This window comes from Liolophura sinensis, chromosome 11 (genome assembly GCF_032854445.1).
Source record: "Liolophura sinensis isolate JHLJ2023 chromosome 11, CUHK_Ljap_v2, whole genome shotgun sequence".
Classification (NCBI taxonomy): domain Eukaryota; kingdom Metazoa; phylum Mollusca; class Polyplacophora; order Chitonida; family Chitonidae; genus Liolophura; species Liolophura sinensis.
Window position 1 is genome coordinate 23,731,439 of NC_088305.1, and position 24,477 is coordinate 23,755,915.

The 24,477-nt window shown below is 37.0% G+C and overlaps 1 protein-coding gene across 1 annotated transcript in view; it reads right to left on the minus strand.

Annotated features, from left to right (window-relative positions):
- Window positions 1-2,597: 2,597 nt before the first annotated feature.
- Window positions 2,598-24,477, minus strand: part of LOC135478214 (kielin/chordin-like protein) — a 34,887-nt gene continuing 13,007 nt past the window's right edge. Inside the window, exons 8-38 of the mRNA XM_064758486.1 lie at window positions 24,129-24,248; window positions 22,861-22,914; window positions 22,278-22,391; window positions 21,896-22,009; window positions 20,235-20,348; window positions 19,577-19,693; window positions 18,943-19,056; window positions 18,641-18,757; window positions 18,007-18,120; window positions 17,705-17,821; window positions 17,406-17,459; window positions 17,003-17,116; window positions 16,648-16,761; window positions 15,320-15,433; window positions 14,494-14,607; window positions 13,376-13,489; window positions 12,396-12,509; window positions 10,963-11,076; window positions 10,646-10,699; window positions 9,926-10,039; window positions 9,560-9,613; window positions 9,199-9,315; window positions 8,835-8,951; window positions 8,476-8,589; window positions 7,972-8,085; window positions 7,341-7,454; window positions 7,117-7,170; window positions 6,839-6,892; window positions 6,464-6,577; window positions 6,224-6,277; window positions 2,598-2,686 (exon numbers count right to left, since the gene is read on the minus strand). Coding sequence (XP_064614556.1) covers window positions 2,598-2,686; window positions 6,224-6,277; window positions 6,464-6,577; window positions 6,839-6,892; window positions 7,117-7,170; window positions 7,341-7,454; window positions 7,972-8,085; window positions 8,476-8,589; window positions 8,835-8,951; window positions 9,199-9,315; window positions 9,560-9,613; window positions 9,926-10,039; window positions 10,646-10,699; window positions 10,963-11,076; window positions 12,396-12,509; window positions 13,376-13,489; window positions 14,494-14,607; window positions 15,320-15,433; window positions 16,648-16,761; window positions 17,003-17,116; window positions 17,406-17,459; window positions 17,705-17,821; window positions 18,007-18,120; window positions 18,641-18,757; window positions 18,943-19,056; window positions 19,577-19,693; window positions 20,235-20,348; window positions 21,896-22,009; window positions 22,278-22,391; window positions 22,861-22,914; window positions 24,129-24,248 — 3,110 coding nt within the window. The remainder of the gene's footprint in view (window positions 2,687-6,223; window positions 6,278-6,463; window positions 6,578-6,838; window positions 6,893-7,116; window positions 7,171-7,340; window positions 7,455-7,971; window positions 8,086-8,475; window positions 8,590-8,834; window positions 8,952-9,198; window positions 9,316-9,559; window positions 9,614-9,925; window positions 10,040-10,645; window positions 10,700-10,962; window positions 11,077-12,395; window positions 12,510-13,375; window positions 13,490-14,493; window positions 14,608-15,319; window positions 15,434-16,647; window positions 16,762-17,002; window positions 17,117-17,405; window positions 17,460-17,704; window positions 17,822-18,006; window positions 18,121-18,640; window positions 18,758-18,942; window positions 19,057-19,576; window positions 19,694-20,234; window positions 20,349-21,895; window positions 22,010-22,277; window positions 22,392-22,860; window positions 22,915-24,128; window positions 24,249-24,477) is intronic.

Below are 24,477 nucleotides of genomic sequence, written 5' to 3' on the forward strand. Positions count from 1 at the left end.
TTTAACAGACAAATTTCAATGTTTGCATTCAAACAAAACCAAACAAAATCAATACAACACATAATGTATAAAAGGATTTATTTAATTTTTATTTAAAAATTGCACGAGAAATACATGTAGGAGAACGGTATAAACTCGCATACTGTGTACGGTGCATGTGTCATTTGTAATACACGTACATGTACATTACAAGTAAATGGTTTGATGATTTGTGGTGCAGAAGGTGTGTAGTCTGCAAGGATATACCACCCCAGCATAATATCCCATAATATCAGTTTGTAGTTATATATGCATACAAAGGAAGACAAACCTAAATGAATAAGAGTACGTGGCAAGGACATTGGTTACGACCTTTACGGGTTTTTACATGATATTTCTTTATTACTATAATAATGATTATAGAGCTTGGCCTTACTTAAACCTTCAGAAGTTTCCGCAAATGTTTTGTTTGATGTAAGTCAATTACACGCACCCCGGCCTTTGCATTCTTCCGTCAGTGCTTCACATGAGCCTCTTACAAAAAGGCATTTCCTGTAAATGAAGAGCTGCATGCGCACAACGGTAGGAAGATGTGCTCTACATATGTCCGGTAGGAATTTTGGTTCTTGTACCTGAACTACAGTATTTTCATCATTTTAGAGGTAAATATTCAAGCTGTACTGATGGCTGCGTTCGTAATAAAAACGGTCTATATAGGTTTCCAGCCTCGTTGTTATTAGGAGACAACACCGTATTCTTAATTTGTGACATACTGTTCGGTCTTAAAATATTATACGTAGTTTCAACATGGAGCAGAAAGGTAAATGTCTGTGGTGTACTGTTTATGGTCAGAGCCTGACGACTCCATGGAGTTGACGCTCTGTATTCACTTGTGGTAGGCCTAAATACGTACGATACGTGAGGCTTTGACCCGGAAAACAGCATCAACATTACAGAAGCTTAACATCATTAAAAGGTATAACGCACATTCTGAATCAGACCCCGACTCTGGCCAGGAACGACCCACTGAACGTGTAATTTAAAGAATTATTCCAAAATGGACTTAAGCTTCCACTATACCCAACCAACCGGTGTGGCGAAAATCCGAAATGAACGGAAGATTCGTGGCCTATGGCGCCGTCATCTTACCAAACCATTATCGAGGGGACGTTCAGCAAAAGGGGTGTATGATATACATGTACATGGGTGATTCTATAATGGTGGTGGTTTTTATGTCCGTGCCGATTTGGCATACGTCATGGGAAGTGCAAACGGGTAACATTCTTTTACCATGAAGAAAAATATACCACAAAGAATCCTTTGATTGTCTAAAAGCTTCAGCAGATTGCTTGAAGTCGGATGAAGCAAATGAGTATTAACGACTACATTTATAGCTTCCGGGATTAGTGTAAACATGTAAATATAAGTATCTAATATCAATTTTTATAAAACAGGTTGAGCTACTCCAACCTAATCCGCAAAAACATATATTTAAGTATTTATTTACGACATACTATTGACAAATTTATGGTGATCAGTTCAAGAACAGTGATATTACAATTCTATCCGTGCTTACAAATACATACCGATAGTAATCAGCATCAGTTCCTCGTATTATGTGTAAATATAAAGAACACAGATTTATGCTTTTCTACGACATGGTACAGTTAATTACTCAGTTAAATAACATAATTCTGTTCCATTATAACACAACTTATAATGTTCACATTTTTCTTTTTACATTTCAGTTATAGATGTTCAGGTAGAGCAATGTTTTTATTAGGTAACATCCTATGATCTGGAATCTTGGAACTTTCGGTCTATCCCATGTAACTGACACAGAGAGGACGGCAGTATGCGCATGCGTCGTGCCTGTATGAAAAAAAGAAGATGTAAATTATGAATATGTATATACTTATTAATGAGATAACAAATTATTCAGTTGTACTTTGTATAAGAATCCAAGAATGGTTGCAGATGGGATGCTCTTTGTCAGCAGGTTTAAGGCTACGCATTGATTATGCATATTTAGCAATGGCGTGCTCTCCATGTAGAGTTTCATTCCAAGCGCTGCCTCACTCGAATACAATGCCGAAGACATCAAACATGACGCCCCACACAGTCGCTCAATATACCGACGCCTAACTGAACAGTGTTTGATCCATGGAAAACCAAGTTTGTTCATTTTACAACCTCCGGACACTTGCGGTGTACGGTCTCTAGCCACTTAAGGTGTAAAACTCACACCAGTGTTATTCATTTACGTCAACCTGAACCACTAAACCAAAAAATTTCTTGAATAATAACCCAACAGAAAGAAAATGGCTAAAGTCAACAGCGGTTAATTATTGCATGGAATAAGGGATATGAACGTCGTTTCTCTATGTTTCTCATTGGTAGAAATTAATTAAACTACGCATACTCTCAATGACACGGATCTATTCTCTGAAGCATTTCACGCAAAATATGACATCCCTGTCAACAACTGAAAATTTTGTTTCACCATGCATTCTTCAAAACATAACCAATCCCTGCGCTCCTCTTGACAGTCGCCAGAGATATTTTTTTCAGAGAAGATGGCGACTTTGCGCATGACAGGCTTACATACGGCTATATACTTACATGCATTTCCACGGGCAGTATGAATTGGCACAGCCAGTAGCTTTAGAACAGTCCAGGGGTTTCGCTCCTCCCGGGCATATATCACCTGCAACCAATCAACGTCACAAAAGAGTTATCACAGTCCAATTCATAGTAGGGGAGGTTAACAAAGGTCCAGGGCCTAGTTTTCACAAAGCGAGCGTAGCGCTACGTTCATGTAATTACCATGACGACTTAAAACCTACAATGCTGGTTGCCAAGGAAGATTCGTTACGTGCGCTATGTAAAACCGAATTATCCACAGCCTCGTTTCCGCTACACGGGAACAACAGTATAAAAACCGGAAGTGCTCAGAGGAGAACTATGGATATGTACTGTTGGCCTTCTTTGGACATGACATATTTTCTTTTCTTTCTTTCTTTATTTCTTTCTTTAATTTTTTTTTCTTTTCTTTTTTTAATTTTTTTTTTGCTTTATTCTTACCAAATTGGTGATTGACATTTCAAGGACAGATTTTGGAATTTACTGCCAGGTGTGTTTTGGTTGGAACAAATGCTAGTTATTAACGTCACAATTGAAAACCAGCGCCCGTATTTATCAAACGTCTTAAAACTGAAGAGAAAAATTCAAACACAGCTACATTTAAAATATTTTCCTCTAGAAAGCTTATAATTTGCGCACTGATTCTTTACGGCAGAGCAGTGTACTAACCACAATTTGAGATCTTTCCTGCTCTGTGTTTGGCTCTTTAAAGACTTACAATTTATGATCAAGTCTCAAATTGCTTGATAAATACGGATTTATCCGTCAAACTCCATTGAGATGTTTACCTATAATGCCTCAGAAACTTTCAGATTTAAATAGGTGCTGCACAGGAGAACTGAAGGTTAAATGAAGGCCCTCCAACCATACTGAGTGTTAAAACGCCGGATTAGTGAATGTTTCAGCTGACTGTATTCGTGGGTTACACGACTGTTTGTAAGCCACACTCAAAATTTAATCTGTTAATTTTAACAGAAAGCCTGAGTGTTGTCTGAGTGATGCTAGAATGTATTCTGTTATTATAACACAGCACTGTGTCATATTCAACATAATATCCTGATAGTCTAATAGAATCTTTGTGTTGAATTATTAGAATATGTGTGTTTATAGGCCCTATTTAACGGAATAATCTGTTGTAATAGCAGAATACACTCTAGTATCACTCAGACAACAGACTTACTGTTAAAACTAAGGAATTAATTTTTGAATGCAGTAATTCGTTCAATAAACAGTTCAAATGCAAGCACACTCAGTAACCATGTTCTGCTGAAACCCACAAACTAGACAAGTAGTTTGAACCATAAAATCTCCAGTGTCCGGGTGTACTTTTGAATAGCATTCAACTGTTATACAGTTAATCGTCAGTAAGATATATCTAAGGAGATATTCCACTGTAAGATCATCAGCTTATTTCACCAAAGCATTTTGTACTCAGGTCAAAAGTTTAAAACCAACAATTATAAAACAAAATATTCGAAGCTGGAAATTCAAACACGGCTGAAATTGTACTACCAAACAACAGAACCAGTCGTGAAACATTATTATTTATTAAAGATTATTAAACATTATTAAAGAGCTTAATATGGATTATAACTTTAGGCTAAACCCCAAAATCGCTTTGTGAAAATGCCCCCGGTCTTGTAGCACCAAGCTTATAGACCTGTCAAGCTAGATGCAAGGAAAATATCTTACCTTTAGGTTTGCAGATAATGTTACATTTGTCATCACAGTAATCAGGTCTGAAATCGTAAGAAAACATATTTTTTTCATTTACCCAATGTTCAGTATTTTACGTATTTATTTATTCAATTGATTGCTGATTAACGGTGAACTGAAGATATTTTCACTTCCATGAGGCCGGGAATGTCCTTGGGTGGATCGAGGAAACCAGAGTATCTGGAGTAAATCACCCGCTCTTTGCAGGTATTTGGCCAGCCTGTTCTCTAGACAGACAAATCAGCGAGGCAGGCCTGGGTGAACACGTGAACGCATTGCTCAAAAACTTAACTTAACTTACACACATTCTCTGCCGTAACCACAGTAGGCCCGGAGACATGCATTTTCACACGTTAATTTACTTGCACGTGCGGGGCAACCTGAAAATTCAAAACAAAAGGATAGTCAAAGCGCTATATCACACAAAACATTATAGGTCTGGCTTAATCATAGATAACATGCAAAACAATTAGAGATTTGAAATGAAGTACAGTTAATGAATTCATTTAATTTTGGGAAGAGCAACGGTCTATTGTCCAATAGCATAAAAATAGCGGTGTTCATTGTGGTAAACGTTCACCCCGCAAACCTTAGCTAACTTTAAAGGGCATCATGTAGGGCTGCATTCTACGAATAGATGAACACAACACACCCATTTCCTTCTTGCAATTTTTGTCGTCGCACGTGACTTTGCTGTCGTCATTGCACGTGCATTCTTTGCATCCATCCATGTACATTTCACCCACTTCGTATATTTTTTCTCCAACTTTGCAAACTGGAACGGGTAAGAAAAATGACATTGCAATAAATGGCTTCAGTTAGATGGCAGACACAAAGCACACAATATTGCTTCACTTACCAAAATTGCTAATTTACAGTTCATAAGACTATAATATGGCCATATTCATTTGAATCATAGGAAAAGAAAAAAAACGCAAGATAACGGTAAACACGTTCAGTAAAAAAGCTCCGTGTACCGTCTTCATCACGTCATTATGACCATGGATAGTAATTCACCGGGAGCCTAGTTATTTGTTTATTTAATTGGTGTGTTACACCGCACTCAAGAATACACCGTGCAAGTATTATCCGGTGGAAGGAAACCGGACAGAGCCCGGGAGAAATCCACGATCCGCAGCTTGGTGGCAGACATGCCTACTTGCGACAAAATCCTACTTGCAATTTTTAAAATTTAATTAATTGAAAAACTTTTTAAACAGTAGTTTTAAAGATTCCATAATAATTATCTCTTTGATTATTCTCATTATCAAGAGATCGTTTCATAATGTTTTAAAATTTTCCTAATGGCTTGCAAAAGTTATTTTGGACTCTGTTCAGCAAAACTAAAAGAAAATGGACGCAATTGTTACTCAGTAATTTAGCCAATCGATTTAATCCGACATTCTGCATATATAACCTAAATATACATTGTCACAACTCTGTTAGGCTCTGTTAGGCTACTTGGGAAGTGCAATCAATGCAATAAAATAATATTTATAATGGTTAATCTTTTGAAGCCGGGTCGACATTGCAATGTTGTGGCAACAGCCGGAATTCCACGAATCTATAGACACAGGCGACACCTGGCGACGAGGCCAGGCGCCATATACCTTGAACTACTGAAGCAGTAGAGGAAGCCGGCACGAGCGATAATTGCTGTATGCTAAATTTACATCTTCCCACCATACAATGGTGTCCACCGTCTTATAAATGTATTCTTGAGTAGGGCGTAAAACATCATTCAAATCAAAACTTAATAACTAAACTAAAACTAAATTCAATGTCCCTTGATTATAAATTATTCACTGCTTTCGTATACCTTTTATTATGCAAGGTTTCTCTTCGCAAGTGACTTTCAAGTCGTAGTTACAAGTACAAAGCTTACATCCATCCTTGTACTGCTCACCAGGTTTGTATGTTTTGTCTCCCACTTTGCAAACTAAAAATGAAAGATAAATTTTGTCAGCTTTCATATGCGTGCCATATTTTTTACATGCAACAAAATCAGCATTGTATGTTCATTGGTCATTATACGAATAGAAACTTACGAATCTGTCTGTAATTAAAGATCTCTTCGCAATGATCTCTGTTTTAGAAATCAATCTGTTCTTTACTTGACAATTACCTTTGCAATGTTTCTCTTTACACGTGACGGTCAAGTCGTAGTTACAGGTGCAAAGCTTACATCCGTCCTTGTACATCTCACCAGGCTTAAATGTTTTATCTCCGACTTTACAAACTGAAAGAATGGAGGTTAAGATCATTAGTTTTACTAGATATACACTCCCTAAAATCAGTATTACATGTTTAGTTACAGAGATGTTCTCTAATCACCACGCATATAGGGATCCGCCAACCAGTGCGTGATTTCTATTTAAAGTGAAAGCTGCATGATGACCTGATCTACAAATGAAGCTGGTCACCTTTTATTTCATGTTTACCTTTACAATGTTATCCTCGCACTTGACTGTCAAGTCGGATTTACAGGTACACTGCTTACACCCGTCCTTGTACTGTTCACCAGGTTTGTACGTTTTGTCTCCCACTTTGCAAACTGAAATAAAGATAAATTTCTTCAGATCATTCATAATACATACCTTATTTCTATTCTCTATCCACCACGCATAGGAAACTACAAAAATTACAATTACAAAACCATCAGTGATCTCTGTTCAAAAAGCAGCAACATAATCAGTTTCGTTTCATTTGAAAATTACCTTTGCAGTGTTTATCCTCGCACGTGGACCGTCAAATCGTAGTTACAGGTACAAAGCTTACACCCGTCCTTGTACTGCTCACCAGGTTTGTACGTTTTGTCTCCAACTTTGCAAACTGAAATAAAGATAAATTTCTTCAGATCATTCATAATACATACCTTATTTCTATTCTCTATCCACCACGCATAGGAAACTACAAAAATTACAAAATTACAATTACAAACCATCAGTGATCTCTGTTCAAAAAGCAGCAACATAATCAGTTTCGTTTCATTTGAAAATTACCTTTGCAGTGTTTATCCTCGCACGTGACCGTCAAATCGTAGTTACAGGTACAAAGCTTACACCCGTCCTTGTACTGCTCACCAGGTTTGTACGTTTTGTCTCCAACTTTGCAAACTGAAATAAAAATAAATTTCTTCAGATCATTCATAATACATACCTTAATTCTATTCTCTATCCACCACACATAGGACACTACAAAAATTACAAAATTACAATAACAAAACCATCAGTGATCTCTGTTCAAAAAGCAGCAACATAATCAGTTTCGTTTCATTTGAAAATTACCTTTGCAGTGTTTATCCTCGCACGTGACCGTCAAATCGTATTTACAGGTACCACAGCTTACACCCGTCCTTGTACTGCTCACCAGGTTTGTATGTTTTGTCTCCCACTTTGCAAACTCACAAATGGAAAAGCAAATTTTCAGTAAGTATTAAATGAAATCCAAAAGTTGCAGGTGTGTGGCTTAAACTTGATTTTATGTAAATACTCTAATCTTGACCTTGCAACTGTCAATATTGCATATTGAAATAGAGAGATGTTTTCTAATCACATGACTTAGGAATTTACCAATCGAAATGAACAGTTACAAATGAATCTGGTGTTCATATTCGTTTCATTTGACGATTACCTTTGCAATGTTTATCCTCGCACGTGATGGTCAAATCGTAGTTACAGGTACACAGCTTACACCCGTCCTTGTACTGCTCGCCAGGTTTGTATGTTTTGTCTCCAACTTTGCAAACTGAACAAGAATATGAACATCGTTAGTTTTATTGATATGCATACCTTAATTTTCATTTTGAAAAGCAAAAATCAGTATTACATGTTAATATGCAGAGACGTTCTCTAATCACGAAACAGAGGAACATACGAACCAGTCCCTAATTTCTATTTAAGTAAGAAACTACAAGTAAGCCTGGTTTCCATATTCCCTTTATTTAACTTCTAAGTTTACCTTTACATCAGTCCTTGTACTGCTCACCAGGTTTGTATGTTGTGTCTCCCAATTTGCAAACTGATATTGAAGATACATGTAAATGTCATCCGTTATATTCACATGTAAACCCTAATTTTGTTCTCAACATGCAGAAACTCAGTAGTGCATGCGCAGGTACTTTTATTTCAGGTTTACCTTTACAATGTTTGTCCTCGCACGTGACTGTCAAGTCGTATTTACAGGTACAAAGTTTACATCCGTCCTTGTACTGCTCACCAGGTTTGTATGCCTTGTCTCCCACTTTGCAAACTAAAACAGTAAGTATTAAATAAATGCAAAGGTTTGGAGGGGCGTGAATTAAATGGTTTCCGATATCTTTCTATCTGATAGGAGAGAGGGCATTTATATCCAGAGCATATCCAAAGTACCAAATAATTTGGCTTCTCTGCAGCCCCAATTCGAAAAACTGACCGTTTGTAATGAATGAAGAAATCATTTGTACAATGAACATATACATCCACTGAGTGAACGCACTATCTCCACTGATGACTTACCTTTACAATGTTTAATATCTTCGCACGTGACTGTCAAGTCGTAGTTACAGGTACACAGTTTACATCCGTCCTTGTACTGCTCAGCAGGTTTGTATGTCTTGTCTCCCACTTTGCAAACTGAAACAGCAAGTATTAAATAAATGCAGATTTTTGGAGGGGCGTGAATTAAATGGTTTCCGATATTTTTCTATCTGATAGGAAAGAGGGAATTTATATATTCAGAGCATATCCAAAGTACCAAATAATCTGGCTCCTCTGCAGCCACAATTCGAAAAACTGACCAGTTGTAATGAATGAGGAAATCATTTGTGCAATGAACATATACATCCACTGAGTGAAAGCACCATCTCCATCGATGACTTACCTTTACAATGTTTAATATCTTCGCACGTGACTGTCAAGTCGTAGTTACAGGTACAAAGCTTACATCCTTCCTTGTACTGCTCACCAGGCTTAAATGTTTTATCTCCGACTTTACAAACTGAAAATGAAAATTCAGGTCGTGATTTTATGTAAATACTCAAATCTTGACCTTGAAACGCAAATGTCAGTATTGCATATTAATTAGAGAGATGTTCTCTAATCACCTGGCTTAGGCATTTGCCAATGTAAATGAACAGTTACAAATAAATCTGGTGTTCATATTCGTTTCAATTGACTATTACCTTTGCAATCTTTATCCTCGCACGTGACTGTTAAGTCGTATTTACAGGTACAAAGCTTACATCCGTCCTTGTACTGCTCACCAGGCTTGTATGTTTTGTCTCCAACTTTGCAAACTAAAACAGTAAGTATTAAATAAATGCAAAAATTTAGAGGTGCGTGACTTAAATGGTTTGCGAATGCCCTTCTATCTGATAAGAGAGAGGGCATATCCAGAGCATACACAGAGTGCCAAATAATACAAATTCCATTGTACATGCATTGTTCAAATGCATACGCCAGTTTTGTTCTTCGATTACCACGCATAAGAAAGCACCAGTCAGTCCGTAATTTCCATTTAAAAGAACTAATATATTATTTTACAAATGAATCTGGCATTCACCGACGTTTCATTTGAAAATTATCGTTGAGTTGTCATTCATCCTCACCTTTGCAATGCTTATCCTCGCACGTGACCGTCAGGTCGTAGTTACAGGTACAAAGTTTACATCCGTCCTTATACTGCTCACCAGGTTTGTATGTTTTGTCTCCAACTTTGCATACTAAAACATCGTAGAAAAACACCAATAATCTGATGGGAAATTTGCACCGCATGAAAAATCAGGGAAATCATTACATCCTGTCCTATCCAGGTGTGATGAAAAAAAAAACTAACATTCAGATCGCAGAACGTTGATAGCAGCAGAATTGACTGAAGTTGTCAGAATTATTTCATGAGATATTTGGATATTCAATGAAAACCATAGTCTCATAAAAACTGTTATTCCCTGATTATTGATGTAGGCCTATACTTGAGCTCGTTTGATGCGCAGGTAAATGCGAAGAGCTCATTTTATCGAACACAAAGGGAAATGTTCATGAAGACCTGGTTTAAATATAAACATGGTCATTTTATGATCATGTACATGGGAAGGTTTGCCAGGAACGTGCGGATGGTCGTGGGTTTCCACTGGGCTCCGTCCGGTTTCCTCCCACAATAATGCTGGCCGTCGCCGTATAAATGAAATATTCTTTATATGTATATAAAAAAACACCAATCAAATAAATACAATAAATAAATTTTATGATCAGTTTGCTTGTAGTTTTACCTTTGCAATGTTTCTCTTCACATTTGACTGTCAAGTCGTATCTACAGGTGCAAAGCTTACATCCGTCCTTGTACTGCTCACCAGGTTTGTATGTTTTGTCTCCAACTTTGCAAACTAGAAGTTGAAAACCAAATTTCAGAGATGTGTTATTTGGAGGCAAATTCATTTCTAAGAACTTAATGTTTAATGCACAGATTTTGACACTTCTCAGTTTCGTTTTCATACCAAATCGTTAGTGTAAACTGTGCAAAATCAGCTTAATCTTAATTACTGTACAGCGTCAATGAAACGTTAAATTAGATAATCGTCTTGTATACCTCAAATCTATACCGAAAAACGACATGATGTTGGTGTTATGGACATTGTGGTATCCTGACCTTTGCAGTCCTTATCTTCGCACGTGACTGTCAAGTCGTAGTTACAGGTACACAGCTTACATCCGTCCTTGTACTGCTCACCAGGTTTGTATGTTTTGTCTCCCACTTTGCAAACTAAAAATGGAAAAGTAAATTTCAGAGATGTGTTATGTGGAGCATCCCACTTTGCAAACTGAAAATGATGAATCGCGCGATATGCGGAAACTAAAATCATCCAAAAAAGAAGTATGAACTAGCCAAATATCTAGATCACAGTCGTGTACAAGACACTTTGTTATACTTTTACTTTTTTCTGATATTATACAACAATTTCAATCGGATTCAAAGAGCTCTTTTATAAGAAGGTAAACGACCCTTTCTTCCAGGTCGACTGACAAACTGCTCACAGTGACAGATCGTATGCGAAATGGCGCAAGGGTTTTCCCGGTATGCGGTTGAACATGTTATGTAGGCCAAGCTAAAATATTCGTTTCTATCCATCAGCCTACTGTGTGTCGTTAAATACATAGGATAATAGCCGCCTAATGTTGGTATTTGAAACAAGTTTTGTCTTAAGAATTATTCCGTGAATATATGACGGTATTTAATAGACTTTTATTACGACGCTAAACTGAACAAAACAGCCCCCTTTCTCCATGTAACTGTACGATATGATGTTAGCCGAAGTAAATGGCGTTGAGCTTTCATTGGAAGAATGCTGTGTGTATAATCTGTATAGGTTTAAAATAATATATTTAAACTTATCTAACAAATAGCTTGACATTATATGAAGGAATATAAACAAATTTTCCTGTGTGGGTCAAGTTCACCCCCCCCCTCCCTTCCATTACCTCACTTTGTTAAACTCTAAAAAAAAGTAAGCAATTATAGGAATTGAACTCATTATCCTAAATAAATTTTTTTTTCGATTTATAAAAATATGATTGCGTGAATCAACACGATACTTTGTTATGGCTTACTACTCCCTAACTAGACACCAAATGTGTGGAAATGATTTTGGTTCACGTAATCATATTTTTATTATGAAGAGAATCCTCTCAGGAAAATGCATTAAGAAAAGCTAACTGTACATTTGCCTTTTGATAAAAAAAGGTGTAAATCCCATTACTCCAATTTTCCACACACATGTTGTTCAGTAATTGCACTTCTTTTTCAAGTATGTTTTATTTATTTTGTCTGCATGAAAAACATTACACCTCACCCCTGCACCAAAGTGGGACGAGGTCCTTTATCGTGAAAAAGTTTAAAACGTATATAAGGCACAGTTAATAGGGAACAGTAAACAATTGGTAAAGAAACAAACACAAATCAAATAAATAGGTTGACCTTAGCTGGAGGTAGGTGCACATTCCTAATTTCCGGAAACAATACACGTGAATGCAATAAGATCAACATTTACAAAAGCCTAGGAATCTTCAGCTTTTGATTCTCACCTTTGCAGTGTTTATCTTCGCACGAGACGGTTAAATCGTCTTTACAGGTGCAAAGCTTACATCCGTCCTTATAAGTCTCGCCGGGCTTGTACGTTTTGTCTCCGACTTTGCAAACTGAAAATAAAGACGCATTTTTTTCTCAGATCATTCATATGCATACCGTATTTCTATTCTCTTTACTGTCCGGAGAGTTACTGTGTAAAACCATTTATGTTACGGTATTGTTGTCATCAACAAGAAATATTCCTCGTATTCTATTCTGTGCAGTATTTATGGAGATATGGCCAGACTGCTATCCAGATTGCTATTTGAGGCGCCCTCTGGTGTTAAAATCGGGAATTAATGGCATCACGTGATAGCCCGCATTAAGTGTCATTAATGTACCAAGTATGATGTCTGTAGGTGCAGTATTAATGGAGACATGGGCCAGACAGCTATTCAGATTGCTATTCACAGAAGCGCCCCCTGGTGTTAGAATCGAGAATTATTGGCTTCACGTGATAGCCCGCATTAAGTATCATTAACGTACCAAATAAAATGTCTGTAGGTGCAGTATTGGTGGAGATATAGCCTAATATGCTATTTATAGAAATAATTCCCGTAGAATGGCTAACATTCAACTGCGAACAGCACAACAGTTATTTCAGGTACATATATAGATGTTTTAAAGCAGGTATTAAAACTTTAACAACGTCAGTTATTCTCTGTAATTTCTTTAGATAAAATTCGACGAGTTGTTAAATTTCAGTCACGGAAGATACGTATAGTTTCAAAGAACATATGCAGAACAATTTTGCAAACGAGTACGAATCAATCTTGTGAAACTGACAATTTGAAAGCGGTGGAGAAATGTATCATAGATTGTGATTTCCTTATGCCTCATTTGAAAGCTAGGCTTATTTTTCTTTTTAGCTGAACTCCTTACAATCCACTTTGTCAACTCCCACTTAATGTCGTGTCTGTATTAGGTTGGTTAATACCTCTGCAGTCTTTGTCTTCGCACGTGACTGTCAGGTCGTAGTTACAGGTACACAGCTTACATCCGTCCTTGTACTGCTCACCAGGTTTGTATGTTTTGTCTCCCACTTTGCAAACTAAAAATGGAAAAGCAAATTTCAGAGACGTGTTATTTGGAGCAAATTCATTTTCAAGATCTTGTGTGTTTAGTGCACAAATTTTGAATAACACTGTTGTTTTAATACTTTCACCTGCGGCCAAGCTCTTTTTAATAAGAGGCACAATAAATGAATGAATGGAACGTAAAGATAAGTCGGCAATACTGCAATCGTACATGTGGAATAAAAGTTACAATATACAGACTGACAAGATGATTGATTGAGTACCTGACTGAATAATTGGTCTTTTTTCTGCCACACACAAACTGACGGACGGTAATGTAAGTTGTGTTTAACACTCAAAATTGTAATCTGTTAATTTTAACAGAAAGTCTGTTGTCTGAGTGATGATAGAATGTATTCTGTTATTATAACACAATATTCTGTCATATTCAACATAATATTCTGTTAATCTAATAGAATTTTATGGTTGAATTAATAGAATATGTGTGTTATATTTGACGGAACAATCTGCTATAATAACAGAATACATTCCAGCATCACTCAGACAACTGACTTTCTGCTGAATTTAACAAATTAATTTTTTGAGTGAATCATGAGCATGAGGGCGAAAATGGCCACACAAACGCCCTCTGCCACTCACACCAGCATCGCTATTCGCTATGAAAGGTGCTTTAGTCGGCAGCTCTTATTCCCTACATCCAAACGCCTGAGCACTGTGATATAGGCGAAACTCACCCTTGACCACCGTGGTAAACATCAATCAATCAGTCAAAAGGGAAAGTCTGTCAGCAACCTGCAAATGGTCGTGGGTTTCCCCCCACCGTAATGTTGGCTGCCGTCGTATAAGTGAAATATTCTTAAGTACGGCGTAAAACACCAATCAAATAAATAAATAAATAAATAAATAAATAAATAAATAAATCAGTCAGTCACTCAACTGACTCAGCTTCGCTATGTACTGGAGAAAGGCGCAGGCTTACGATACCATTCTGCTAGTGAAGTATCATCGGTAGACCGACCTTTTTCTTCACATTTGTCGCACGTAATAGACGAGTCGTCGTTGCACTTGCATTTCTTGCAGCCATCATTGAACGTCTCGTCAGGTTTATAGGCCCTCAAGCCGAATACGCATACTGAAATATGAATATAAATATACTGTGTCATTGTATTTATTCGGTTGATTAGCATTTTACGCCGTACTCAAGAATATTTCACTTATACGACGGCGGCCAGCATTATAGTGGGAGGAAACCGGGCAGAGCCCGGCAGAATCCCACGGCCATTTGTAGGTTGCTGCAAGACCATCCCACTTACGGCCGGAGTGGAAGCCAGCATAGGCTGGACTTGAACTCACAGCTACAGCATTGATGGGCGGTTCCTGAGTCATTGCGTCGCGCTGGCGTGCTAATCCCGTCAACCACGGAGGACTGTGTCATTTTAACAAAATGTGTATGTAGTCAATTTTCTGCATTGAGGGTAAATGGTTGTTCTGTATACAAGTTTACAAATGATAGATAATATGTAAAAAATGTTGTGGAGCGTAATAATAGTAATTCATCGATGCATTTGGGACAAGGAAATGGATTGCTTTTTTTACTTCCTTTTTGAAAATAAAACATGTAACTTCCGTTCTTGTTTTACAGTTCAGCTCCTTCAAAACTGTCTCTGCTTTTGAAATGTCTGTTCTACTGTGAAGACACTTCTTTTAATGACAAAAAACATTGCTGGATTGGAAAATGGTATGTACAACAATGTAGTTAGTCTTCAAAGCTCATCGAACCATCTCCCGGTAGATGGCGTGAGCGTCACTGTAACAACATGTTACTGGCTAATCTGTCGACTGACCTGGTGCGCACGAGCTGGTATCACACGTGATCTTGTCGCCGTCACATTTGCACTTCTTACAGCCGTAGTAAAAGTGTTCACCGTTTTTCAACTTCAAGCCCTTGTAATCGCAACCTGTCATTAAAAGACAGAAAGAAAATGAGTCGGGCAAAACCCATAAACTTTAAAAAGAAAATACACAAAACACAAGTCATTACCATTAGAAACACGACTTAAACCTCCCAAATGAAATGGATTGAATTCTAAAGTGGTCCCTGGTGACGTCACGTGTGATTTATCTCCTATGACATTTGGCTACTCAGACTGGTCTTGTGAAAAGCAGTATGCAATGCATTCTGAATGAGACATCATTGTTACGAGCAGAAAAGCAAAACATCGTCCATAAAGCCCACATCAGAAATCATTTAATTTTGAATGCATTTAATTTTATAAGCCTGGTAGTATCTTACACATAGCTCAATTTTTTGGACTTTATACACTTTCTTAGTTCTTTGAAGGTTTGTGTTATACGTCTGTTTGGGAATTGGTCTTGCAATTATTGGAACGTCCTTTTCGGTTGACGGCTTTGACGGGTTACCGATCTGTCTATTCACAATGACTCAACATTAAAGTGTATATATAGTCAAAAATAATGTGCGCCTGAAACAAAAGGCAAGAGAACTCTGAAATTTTGAAACTGAAAATTCCACTCAGAAATTATTTCGTACTATGAGTTTTAAGACATGTGTCGCAAACTGTTCACACTATTTCAAGCGCATTTTAAAGTCCACTGAAAGTCACCTGAATGTCCCAAAGGTAGTTCACCAATTACGATAACACAGAAAAGGGCTACTTTCAGAATGATCTATAGAGAAATTCTTACAGTAGAGAAATTGTTACAGTAAAGAAATTGTTACAGTTGAGAAGTTATTATGAAGAAGGTGATGTGACGTCACATAAATTTGATATGATCCGAAAAGGCCAGTTTTTTTTATCCTACCATAAATCCATTATATGGTGTAAAACAAAATTCAAAAAAAAAAAATTAATGAAATCCATTATATGGTGTAAAACACAATTCAAAAAAAAAATTAATGAAAAGTTTTGGTGTGTTCTCCAGCGCTTTGAATGACACTCACATCATCACATCGTTTACACTAGCTTTATGAAAAACTGAATCAAGTAAACCCATTAGCAAAGTTAGAAGATTCAAAAGGATAAAAATAATGTCCTAATCATATGTAGCTTGCATTTTAGAGCAGAGAGTGAAGTATATGGTATTATTTCATTCTTCGTAATTATTGTATGTTATCTTGTAAGTTACACATGGCAACATGTTCTAATCTCACCTTTACAGTATTTATCGTCGCACGTGACCGTCAAGTCGTAGTTACAGGTACATAGCTTACATCCGTCCTTGTACTTCTCACCAGGTTTGTATGTTTTGTCGTCGACTTTGCAAACTAAAAGTGGAAAAGCAATTTCAGAGGTATGTTATTTATCCAACCTTACAGACTGAAAGTTTCGACAATTTATACCACAAGCAAATGACATTTTGGCTAATACAGTTTGTCGGAGAAGACAATGGATATCACAGAATGGGTTTTTTTAAGTATGTTTCAGGATTAGTTAAACGTCTGGTAACAAAATATAAAGCATAACCCAGATAAAACAGATACATTGTACTGTATTCCTTATCCTCACCTTTGCAGTGTTTATCCTCGCACGTGACTGACAGATTGTAGTTACAGGTACAAAGCTTACACCCGTCCTTGTACTGCTCACCAGGTTTGTATGTTTTGTCTCCAACTTTGCAAACTACAAATAGAAAAGCAAATTTCAGTAAGTATTAAATGAAATCCAAAAGTTGCAGGTGTGTGGCTTAAACTTGATTGTATGTAAATGCTCTAATCTTGACCTTGCAACTGTCAGTATTGCATATTAATATAGAAAGATGTTCTCTAATCACATGACTTAGGAATTTACCAATCGAAATGAACAGATACAAATGAATCCGGTATTCATATTCGTTTCATTTGACGATTACCTTTGCAATGTTTATCCTCGCACGTGACTGTCAAGTCGTATTTACAGGTACAAAGCTTACATCCGTCCTTGTACTGCTCACCAGGTTTGTATGTTTTGTCTCCGACTTTGCAAACTGAAAACAGTAAGTATTAAATGAAGTGCAAAGGTTCCTGGTGCGTGACTTCAATGGTTTGCGAATGTCTTTCCATCTGACAGGAGAGAGAGCATATCCACAGCACCAAATAATTTGGCTTCTCTGCAGCCACAATTTGAAGAACTGATCGGTTGTAATGAATGAGGAAATCAGTTGTACGATGAACATAGTCAGGATGTACTTACATCCACTGAGTGAGAGCATCATCTCTATTGATGTCTTACCTTTACAATGTTTAATATCTTCGCACGTGACTGTCAAGTCGTAGTTACAGGTACAAAGCTTACATCCGTCCTTGTATTGCTCACCAGGCTTAAATGTTTTATCGCCGACTTTACAAACTGAAAATGAAAATTCAGGTCGTGATTTTATGTAAGTACTCTAATGTTGACCTTGAAACGCAAATGTCAGCATTGCATATCAATATAGAGAGATGTTCTCTAATCACATGGCTTAGGAATTTACCAGTCTAAATGAACAGTTACAAATGAATCTGATGTTCATATTCGTTTCATTTGACGATTACCTTTGCAATCTTTATCCTCGCACGTGACTGTCAGGTCGTATTTACAGGTACACAGCTTACATCCGTCCTTGTACTGCTCACCAGGTTTGTATGTTTTGTCTCCCACTTTGCAAACTAAAACAGTAAGTAGTAAATAAGATTTAGAGGTGCGTGACTTAAATGGTTTGCGAAAGTCCTTCTATCTGATAGGAGAGAGGGCATATCCAAAGCATACGCAGAGTGCCAAATAATACAAATTCCATTGTACATGCATTGTTCAAATGCATACGCCAATTTTGTTCTCTGATTACCACGCATAAGAAAGCACCAGTCCGTCCGTAATTTCCATTTAAAAGAACTAATATGTTATTTTACCAATGAATCTGGCAAATGAATCAAACTAAAACAGTAAGCATTAAATAAAATGCAAAGGTTGCAGGTGGGCGATTTAAATGGTTTGTGAATGTCTTTCTATCTGACCCGAGAGGGTACATATCAAGAGCATATCCACAGCACCAAATAATTTGGCTTCTCTGCAGCCACAATTTGAAGGACTGACCGGTTGTAATGAATGAGGAAATCAGTTGTACGATGAACATAGTCAGGATGTACTTACATCCACTGAGTGAGAGCATCATCTCTATTGATGTCTTACCTTTACAATGTTTAATATCTTCGCACGTGACTGTCAAGTCGTAGTTACAGGTACAAAGCTTACATCCGTCCTTGTACTGCTCACCAGGCTTAAATGTTTTATCGCCGACTTTACAAACTGAAAATGAAAATTCAGGTCGTGATTTTAAATAAATACTCTAATGTTGACCTTGAAACGCAAATGTCAGCATTGCATATCAATATAGAGAGATGTTCTCTAATCACATGGCTTAGGAATTTACCAGTCTAAATGAACAGTTACAAATGAATCTGGTGTTCATATTCGTTTCATTTGACGATTACCTTTGCAATCTTTATCCTCGCACGTGACTGTCAGGTCGTATTTACAGGTACACAGCTTACATCCGTCCTTGTACTGCTCACCAGGTTTGTATGTTTTGTCTCCCACTTTGCAAACTAAAACAGTAAGTAGTAAATAAGATTTAGAGGTGCGTGACTTAAATGGTTTGCGAATGTCCTTCTATCTGATAGGAGAGAGGGCATATCCAAAGCATACGCAGAGTGCCAAATAATACAAATTCCATTGTACATGCATTGTTCAAATGCATACGCCAATTTTGTTCTCTGATTACCACGCATAAGAAAGCACCAGTCCGTCCGTAATTTCCATTTAAAAGAACTAATATATTATTTTACAAATGAATCTGGCAAATGAATCAAACTAAAACAGTAAGCATTAAATAAAATGCAAAAGTTGCAGGTGGGCGACTTAAATGGTTTGTGAATGTCTTTCTATCTGACCCGAGAGGGTACATATCAAGAGCATATCCACAGCACCAAATAATTTGGCTTCTCTGCAGCCACAATTTGAAGAACTGACCGGTTGTAATGAATGAGGAAATCAGTTGTACGATGAACATAGTCAGGATGTACTTACATCCACTGAGTGAGAGCATCATCTCTATTGATGTCTTACCTTTACAATGTTTAATATCTTCGCACGTGACTGTCAAGTCGTAGTTACAGGTACAAAGCTTACATCCGTCCTTGTACTGTTCACCAGGTTTGTATGCTATGTCTCCAACTTTGCAAACTGAAACACCCGAGAAAACACACCCATGTCACCGAAAAATCATTACATCCATTTCCTGTCCCAATATGATAAAGAAATTAATAATCGGAACAGTCAGAATTAAATGAAGCTGAAATACCATTCTTCTAGATCAAAGCGCGAAAATTTCCCACGAGATACACGTTTTCATCTTTAGGCCTACCTCTGCAACGCAATGAACACGTGACTGTCAGGTCGTAGTTACAGGTACAAAGCTTACATCCGTCTTTGTACTGCTCTCCACGTTTGTATGTCTTGTCTCCCACTTTGCAAACTGAAATTATTTTTTTTACATCTGTACTATCATTTATAGTAGAAAATGAGTTTTAAGTTTACCGGAAATTGTTAATTGGATAAAAAAAATTTCTATGGAGATTTTTTCATAAACAAAACTACAAAATCTGTTTTTGAATTGTCGCTCTGTAGGTGAAAATCTAACAATTGCCCGTCCCCATACACCACCCCAGCCTCTCCCCATCAAATAATTCGTGTACGACAATTTCATGAATACGATCATCCTTACCTTTGCAGTGTTTGTCCTCGCACGTGACTGTCAAGTCTTTGTTACAGGTGCAAAGCTTACATCCGTCCTTGTACTGCTCACCAGGCTTGTATGTTTTGTCTCCCACTTTGCAAACTGAGAGTTGAATAGTGTTTGTTGAAATGCGAACTTAACAGATCCTTAAACAATATATAAGATATACCAGTTTGGTATAGTTGTCGTACGTGTGTACAGTATTTTAATGATTTTACCACGTAAATGTAAAAGTAAAATATTTTTGGCCAGTCTTTACAAAGACTCCTTTATGTGAGAATCCTTCATCAGTTTCGTCAATATTTGTCAGATTCCTTCAAGTGGGTCGAAAGCTTGTGAAGTCTTTCACTTTTGGTCATTCTTAGACAAAGACTCCTTCAAGTGGGTAAAAACTTCCTAAACCTTTTACATTTTGGACAATCTTGACAAAGATCCCAGAAAGTGTTTCGAAAGTTTATGAAATCTTTATAAATTTGATCATTCTTTTACAAAGACTCCCACAAGTGGGTCGAAAGCTGTGGAATGTTTTACATTTTGGTCAATCTTGACAAAGACTCCTTCAAGTGGATCAAAAGCTGGTGAAGCCTTCTACATTTGGTCAATCTTGACAAAGTTCACGGCACGTCGAAAACTAATCAAACCATTTCAATTTTGGTCAATCTTGACAAAGACTCCTTCAAGTGGGTCGAACGCTTGAGAAATGTTTTACATTTTAGTCAATGTTGACAAAGACTCCTGCAAGTGGGTCGAACGCTTGTGAAATGTTTTACATTTTAGTCAATGTTGACAAAGACTCCTTCAAGTGGGTCGAAAGCTTGTGAAATGTTTTACATTTTGGTCAATGTTGACAAAGGCTCCTTCAAGTGGATCAAAAGCTGGTGAAGCCTTCTACATTTGGTCAATCTTGACAAAGTTCGCGACACGTCGAAAACTAATCAAACCATTTGAATTTTGGTCAATCTTGACAAAGACTCCTTCAAGTGGGTCGAAAGCTTGTGAAATGTTTTACATTTTGGTCAATCTTGACAAAGACTCCTGCAAGTGGGTCGAAAGCTTGTGAAATGTTTTACATTTTGGTCAATGTTGACAAAGACTCCTTCAAGTGGGTCGAAAGCTTGTGAAATGTTTTACATTTTGGTCAATGTTGACAAAGACCCTGCAAGTGGGTCGAAAGCTTGTGAAATATTTTACATTTTGGTCAATGTTGACAAAGACTCCTTCAAGTGGGTCGAAAGCTTGTGAAATGTTTTACATTTTGGTCAATCTTGACAAAGACCCTGCAAGTGGGTGGAACGCTTGCGAAATCTTTTATATTTACACGTTGATGACTTATTATTATCAATTCATATCAGATCAAAGGTAAAACCTTGTCTAATTCGTGTTCATATGCAATGGTTTCTGCATGAAGTGTTGTCAATTTAATTTAATCAGAAAAGAAACAAAGAGTATCAAGGAAATAGAAAAAAACTTAAAATACTTCTTGCATTTCTGAAATCTGGCCAGGAAATATTATCAAAACATTATGTTGTTATCATTGATTACGAGGTGTCTATTATCCTCACTTTTGCAATGTTTACCAATTTGTACAATTAACACAGTCGGTGCGTATTTACAGCCACTGACTGAAAGCAACTCTTTTGATTGCTTACCTTTGCAATCTTTATCCTCACACGTGACTGTCAAGTCGTATTTACACGTACATAGCTTACACCCTTCCTTATACTGCTCACCAGGTTTGTATGTTTTGTCTCCCACTTTGCAAACTAAAAGTTGAAAAGACATGTTATTTGAGGCAAACTTATTTCTAAGAACTTGTGTGTTTAGTACACAAATTTTGAAACTTGTGAGTTACGTTTTCATACGCAATTGTTACTGCAATGGATGTGTAAAATAAGTTTAATTTTAATTCCTGTACAAAGCTGCGCTAAATTATGAATAATCGTCTTGTATTTTTCAAATCTATGGACCGTTTCCGTTGGGCAAAAAGACATGATGTTGTTGTCATGGATTTTGTGATACATGTATGCATACCTTTGCAGTCTTTGTCTTCGCACGTGACTGTCAAGTCGTAGTTACAGGTACAAAGCTTACATCCGTCCTTGTACTGCTCACCAGGTTTGTATGTTTTGTCTCCCACTTTGCAAACTAAACAACAAGATACACATATGGATGCCATGAAGAAATCATACAATACAAATGTAGATATATATCCAAAAATAGATATATGTAACCTCCCACTCCACAGAAAAACATCCTTCTCTACCGACCTGAATGCAGCTAATGTTAATCATGAGTGTCTGTAATAATAACAGATCACTTAGATCAACACCGTTCCCATCCTTATAAACTGCGTAAATGCCAACTAACACAACTACACGGTAAGTAATGTGCTCGAAAATAATAGTTCGGAGGCTAAATGTATTCATTAAAATTTAAATTCTGCACTATATAAAAAGCGAATGACTCGAATTAGTGACTTATTATATGAGAAAATGAACATCAGTAAATGACAACATGTCACGTGGCTGTTTTTGACTAGAATGGTCATCTTCACCTTTGCAATCTTTATCCTCGCACGTGACCGTCAGGTCGTAGTTACAGGTACAAAGCTTACATCCGTCCTTGTACTGCTCACCAGGTTTGTATGTTTTGTCTCCAACTTTGCAAACTGAAAGTTACAAATTAGTTAAGCTGAGTTATTTTTAATGGAGATCGAGTTTTACTTAGAGTGAAATGATTATTACATATATTTCCAAAAAATCTGTTCAACTTTCATATACAATAGTTATATGCACCCCGTGTTGTCAACTAAATTGGAGTACAATTTCAGAAATCCTAAAGGTTTATATCCATTATATTCAGTTTGCATTCCTGAAATCTATTTAGTGTTTCGGGTGACCAGAAAAGTCGGGTATAGTCATTATCCTGTTTCCATGGACTGTTAAATGTGAACTAGGGCGCTCGCTGATGTGGTGTAAAGTTCTCAGTCAATGGAGCAGAAATTGTCACCATATCACAGAAATTTCTCGAGCCATGTAATTTCGCCAAAACCATAAAAACTGAAAGTGTCGTCGTACTTTTATTATTTCACGTTGTTGTTATACTCATTTCTATACTATATTTCACGTATTTAATTGTTGTTACAATCAAGAATATTTCACCTATTTGATTGTTGTTATAATCAAGAATATTTCAACGTATTTGATTGTTGTAATAATCAAGAATAGTTCATGTATTTGATTGTTGTTATACTCAAGAAAATTCTCATATTTGATTGTTGTTATATTCAAGAAATGTTAAATTTATCTCCTGATTTGTGAGTACTGTAGTTTACAACACACACGGAAATCACGAAAATTATTAGGATGTAAATTTCAATGAAGTCAATGGACTTCATCCGTCACAATTACTCGCAATAACATCCAAGAATGAGTTCAACTGACTGTTCTGTATGACTATCAATGTTGTACTTATTTTCTATTGACCATGTGTGCCTGGCATAAATCTTTAGCTGATTTATCTGAGGCAACACGAAATCTCATTGATGCCACAGTAATACAAAAGGGATCCTTGCGACTTTATGGGACTTTGTTCTCGGTGAGTAGGGATCTCCAGTAAAAACTTCTGGGTAAAGACGACCTGAGAGGTTTGCAAATAGAACCTAACTTCCCCACATCACAAAAACATTACACATGCACTCAACACCAATTTGTTCCTTTACAACCAAAACAATGAGAAACATAAAAGTGGCGTCAATTTACCGACCAAATGACGTTATCAAGCCTTCCGACTTTCCAACATTCGTATATCCGTCATATTGTACTTGAACCATTATCCAAAGATAACTCAAATTAATACTTAAAAACAACAACATAAAATTACCTGTTTTATCACAATATTTGTCTTCACATGTGATCTTAGCGTAGACGTTACAGGTACAAAGCTTACACCCGTCCTTGTACTGCTCGCCAGGTTTGTATGTTTTGTCACCGACTGTGCAGACTGAAAGGTGAAAAGGTCAAGAATTCCACATCAAACAGTGTAACAATGAAATCGAAACCGGTCCGGGGTTCACGCAGGCAGAAATAGAAATAATATCCGGCATTCTAGAACGCTTAATTATATGCTGAACCATATGTGTTGTGCCGTTTAACTATCATTATTTCTACACACAGTTCTAAATCTAGTGGTTAGCGTGCTAGTGTAACACAGTGACGCAAGGAGTCTCTTA